At 61.9% G+C, this 5120-nt stretch overlaps 1 protein-coding gene across 1 annotated transcript in view; it reads right to left on the bottom strand.

Moving 5' to 3' along the window:
- Positions 1-4847, bottom strand: part of ZNF414 (zinc finger protein 414) — a 7433-nt gene extending 2586 nt beyond the window's left edge. The window contains exons 1-5 of the mRNA XM_026865156.1: positions 1524-4847; positions 1030-1131; positions 838-945; positions 483-588; positions 6-249 (exon numbers count right to left, since the gene is read on the bottom strand). Of these exons, the coding sequence (XP_026720957.1) occupies positions 6-249; positions 483-588; positions 838-945; positions 1030-1131; positions 1524-1593 (630 nt within the window). The 5' untranslated portion in view covers positions 1594-4847. The remainder of the gene's footprint in view (positions 1-5; positions 250-482; positions 589-837; positions 946-1029; positions 1132-1523) is intronic.
- Between the last annotated feature and the right edge of the window lie 273 nt (positions 4848-5120).

Below are 5120 nucleotides of genomic sequence, written 5' to 3'. Positions count from 1 at the left end.
GGGGCCGCCGGGGCAGAGTCCGCGCCGGGCAGGATGGCTTCTTTCTCCAGGGGCCGGATAACGCTCGGGAGTTTGGGAAGCCCCTCGGGTGGCTTGGCCGGGGGCTCCTTCTCCAGGGCAGAGGTAGCAGGCAGGACGGGCTTGTCAGCTTTGGGGGGCGGCGCGGGGGTGCTGGTGCTGTCGGAGCAGACGTGCAGGTGCTTGAAGAGCGAGCGGTGTGTCCGGAAGCGCAGCATGCAGTTCTCACACCTGCGGGGCCGGGGAGGCAGCATCAGCAGCGGTGCTCCCCCTGCATCACCCACCCGCCCCGACCCCGGGGTCTGCCGCTGAGATGGGTTGGGGGGGGGGAAAGGGTTTGTAAAGGTGGGAGCCCCTGTGCTCGGGGCTGTTTGGGAGCTGCTGGGTGCCCCCAGATAGTGGGAGGTGGCTGCAGGGAGATGGCAGGGTGGCACGGGATGGCGACAGGGACCGGCGGGACTCACTTGAAGTAGCGGTTGGGCTTGTAGTGCACCTTCATGTGGGCCATGAGGTCCTGCATGCTGGGGAAGGTCTCTGTGCAGCCCAGCGTTGGGCACTGGAAGGTTTTGCCTGAGCAAAGAAACAGGGCAGAGATCCAGCAACAGCCCAGCTGCGCTGCACCCCCCAGGGCTGGGGGCAGCCCCATCAGTGGGTCTCCAGCACCTCCCACACTCCCCCCACTCCCATCCGTGGCTGTGCAGCATCTCCTGGAGGCACAGGCACCGCCACCGCCGCTGCCTCAGCTTCCAGCCACGCTTTGCCACCTCCCAGCCAAAACAAAAGGGCACCCTAGAGCGACACAGGGTGTCCCAGCCTTACCCTCGAGGGACTGCGTGGGTCTGTAGTGGACCTTCAGGTGGTCCATCAGCTCCTGCATGCTGGGGAAGGCCAGTTTGCAGCCGTAACTTGAGCACTGGTAGTGCTTCCCTGGAAGGAGACACATCTGTTGGCCTCATTGCCACCCCAGCCGTGGCTGTCACCTCCCCGGCGCAGGGCTGGGGTCCGGCTCACCTGGGACAGGTCTGCGCTTCAGCGGCCGCAGGTCCTGGGCTGAGGTCCCTCCGCTCCCCGGCACCAGCATCGGGCCGCCGGGCAGAGCTGCTTCGCTGCAACCTGCCGGGGAGAGGCTGTTAGGCAGCGGGCACAGCTCGCCCCTAAGCCTTGGGCCCTGCCTAAACCTCCTCCCTCTCTGCCCTTTACAAACAGGGGTGCAGGTGAATGGGGGGGGTCTGGTTTGGAAGGGGCTGGAGAGGCAGGAGCCCTCCAGGGTGGTTAGAAACGGGGTCTCTGCTCTAGAAAAAGCTGCTGGTACGAAGGCAAAGCCTGCTGGTGTCTTGAACACGCTGGGTGATGCCACGTGCCCACCCGTGCCCACCCTCAGGGTGCTCCCAGCCCCCCCCTCTGGGGTGGGATTCAGCCAAAGGCCCTCACAGCAACAGGAGCAAAGGCTCGTCCTGCCCCGACTCCTCTCACCAAGCCCCCCCACCGTGGCACAAGGGACTCACCTGCCCCCTCTCCGGTGTATTTACCCCCCAGGGAGAAGGTGGGCACAGCCTCGTCCTTCTCTGTCTTCATGGCCTGGCCAGTGGTGGGCACGGGGCGAGGTCTGCGCTGCCGACGGCGGCTTCTCCCGGCGATGCTACACCGAGCGCAAGGGCGAGACGTTAAACCCCGGCACGGAGCGATGGCAACTGCTTCCTCCTCCTCCTCCTCCTCCTCCTCCTCCTCCTCGGTGCCCTGTGGCAGTGGGACTCACCCTCCCAGCCGGGGACCTCCAGGGCCAAGCGGGCAGGAGATCCCACCTTGAGAGGGGCTTTGCAGCATCCCTGTGTGTGTGGGGGGGGACACGCTGCAAAGGCAGCCCTTCACCCTGGGGGGTTTGTGCGTGGCCCCCCATGGGGAGCAGCAGGCAGGTTTTTTTGAAGCCAGAACCTTCCCTTCCCACTTCTCCCACCCCAGGGGTGGCCCACAAAACCTCCGAAAAGTTCCCGCCCCCCTCCCAGCTTCCATCCCACACATCGCCAGACTCCTGCTCTGTGGCAAGGTCCAGCCGACAGCATCTACCGGCAAAAATCCCCACCACAAACCCACAGGACCCCTCCTCGCCAAGGCGCCGGGAAGCAGCGACTGCAGGAGCGGCTCCAGCCTCTCTCGCTCCTGGCTGGGGCCGGGGTCTCTCTAGATGCTCCCCCCGCCTGCCCCCACCCGCAGTTTCAAAGGATTTTCCAGCCAGGAGAAGCAGCAGGTCCCGTTGCATGACCGGGAGCATCGGCAGCAGGGCTCGATGCCGATGGGCGCGTGGGGACAGTTCCTTCACGTGCGCTGCATCAGGTGGTCCCCAAAATTAAATCAGCTCGGCCTCACAGAGCCTCGGCACGAGGCTGCGACGTGCAAAAGCCAAACACCAACTCAGAGCAAAAAGCATCTGAGAAGTCCCTCATTTCAGGAGATTCCTCAGTAGCGTCTTAACGTCAAAGTTAAGAATAAAATGAGGATAATAACAAAAATAATCCGTGAGAGGGCTGTGGAGTGGCTGCAGCATGCACATCTGCAGCTGGTTAGAGGGTGAGTTTTTGCCCAAGAGCTCCGTGACGCCCAAACGTCCCCGTGGAATCTCCCCAGGGATGGGCCCAGCTGGGTTCAACAAGGCCCACCTGCATCCACCCACCCCTCCTGGTCTTGCCAGACCTGCCCGTTAGTTTCTGTTCGAGGCATTTTCCCAGGTTTTCTGCCCCAGCACGGCTCCCAGCCGGTCGCACTGAGCCCGGCTTTAGTTCTGAGCCCGGCTTTAGCTCAGCAGCTGCTACTGCAGCAACGGGTGGCGCTGGGATCGCAGCCCATCAGGCAAGAAATCAGAGGAGGGGGCAAATCCAGGCCGGATTATTTCTCCATCTGCCCCCAGGCTTGTGGCTTTGTTTGGGGGTTGCATTGGGGTTTTTTGTTGTTGTTTTCCCGTAGCTGGGACTGGCTGGAGGGTGGGTCAGCCCCCGAGCGGGGGTCTGGGGCAGGGCCAGGGGCTGGTGGAGCCTGGGAGGGGGAATTCAGCCCTGGCTGGAGGGGTTGGGTTGCTGGGGTCTGCCCAAAGCGGCACAGCCTGGGGGAGGCAAACGCCACGCAGAAAGTTCCCAGCAGCTTTGTTTTATCAGGAGGGGGGAATGCGGTTTTTGATGGGAACACAGGTCTCACTAATTTTCTGTTGAGGAAGAAAGCGTTAGAAGGGTCGAGGCAGGGCTACGTCTCCCTGCTCAGCCCCTTGTGCATCGTCCGTGTGGCACGGCCACGTTTTCGTGGCCATCCCTGAAGCAGCGGAGCTTCGGTGCTGCCGGAGCATTTGCTGGTAGCACGAGTCCTTGAGTCTGTAGGGAACCTCTCCCAGGTCCCCACTTCCCGGCTGGAAACGCCAACTCTGCATCAACCCTCCATGTCACCGCCTGTCCCCAGGGCCCGCAGACAGTCCCCTGGGGACCGACGGTCTCCGACGTAAGGAGCATCCTCTGCACCAAGAGCTCAGCTGGAGCACTGGCAATTTTTTTCAAGAAATCAGAAAATTATTTCCTCGGCAACATTGTGGTAGGTCTGTCCGCTCTCAGGGCAGGGATCTCCCCGTGCTCCAGGGTCAAACCCCGCTGCACATTCGGATGTTACAGCTCATGCTGACACCTCCCTCCTCTCCCTCACGGATGCGCTGGTTGATGCCCCTCTCCATTTCCCAGTTGCAGGAGACCCCCCAGTGACAGCTTTTAAGCTGTTTTTTTTTCACTGGAAAAGCTGGGAAAATGCCTCTGGAGCAGATGCTAACGGGCAGGTCCGGAGAGGGCAGGCGGGACGGATGCAGGCAGAGCTCACTGCAGCCTGCCCCCATCTCCCCCCCCGCAGCGTCCCGCCGGAGCGAAGCCGACCAACGTGGGTGCGTTTTCGGACACGGCAGCAGCACGGCAGCATCGCAGTCTGCTCGGCCCAGGCCCTGGTTTTCAGGGAGCTGGTGGCACCTCTATCATTTTGCTGTCACCTGTCACCTCCCGTGGGATGGCGCCCAACACTTCCCTCCATTCCCCAGGACCCTCCGTTCTGCATCCCTGAGCGCGATGCTCCGGCCCAGGCGCCACTGACCTGCCATTGTCCCCACAGTGGCCACAGGAGATGTGACACCCCCTGTGCCAGTGCAAAACCTGCCCTGGAACCCCAAATCCCAGAGCCACTGAAAATCTGGTGTTGCTTTTTGCAAGGTTTTTCTGCAGGTTCAGTCTCACTGAGAACCCGCCGGCACCAAACTCCTGTGCTCGGGCCCCTGCGGTGAACAAGGACCCCAGAAAAATTCTTTTTGGGGAGCTGACAGCAACGAGGGTGAGCAGGAGGGTTTGCAGCTACTGGTCACCCAGAGCAGCCTTGGGTGCTGATACAGTTAATAATTAATACAGCTCATCCCCACCCCCCCAAACGAACCAGGGGGTTTATACATATCGCCAAGCACAGAAGACTTTTCCGAACCCACCCCAGGAGGGTAAATGGGACAAATAATCCTATTTGAGCATCTCTGCGTGGTCTACGGGCAGAGGTTGCAGAAGCTTCCCAAAACGCAGCTCCTCGCCGTAGGAGATGAGAGACAAAGGCTCGGAACAAGGGGCTCATGTGATCGCTGAGCCGGTGAGCGCCGAGGCGGAGGGAGGAAGCACAAGCTGTGACAGCGGCTCCTGCCAGCCCAGCGAGCCCCCCGCCTGCCCCGGCACACGCTCCGGCCACCGGTCACGGGGTTCAAATGCACGTTGTAAATTAAAATGTGTCGTAAATTCTCCTGTTGCCATCAGACATCACAGGGAGCTCTGCAAGAGTTGGGGCAGCTCAGGGCATTCCCTGGGGTGCTCTGAACGGCTCCGGGGGCTCGGAGGGGTTTGGGGGTCTCTGAGGGGCTGCAGCGGCCCTGAGGGTCCTGGGAGGCTCCGAGGGGCTTGGGTTGCTCTTAGGAGCCATGTGTGACCTGAGGGACTCGGGGTGTTCCCAGGAATCCAGGGTGCTCCGAGGAACTTGGGGTGCTCATAGCACCCTAGGGTGCTCCAGCATGCTCTGAGGGGTTTGGGAAGCTCCAAGAGGCTTGGGGTGCCCTG

This window comes from Athene cunicularia (assembly GCF_003259725.1).
Source record: "Athene cunicularia isolate RWA chromosome 28 unlocalized genomic scaffold, athCun1 chr28_part2, whole genome shotgun sequence".
NCBI lineage: Eukaryota > Metazoa > Chordata > Aves > Strigiformes > Strigidae > Athene > Athene cunicularia.
Note: the sequence above shows the minus strand (reverse complement) of the source record. Positions and strands in the feature narration are given on the sequence as shown.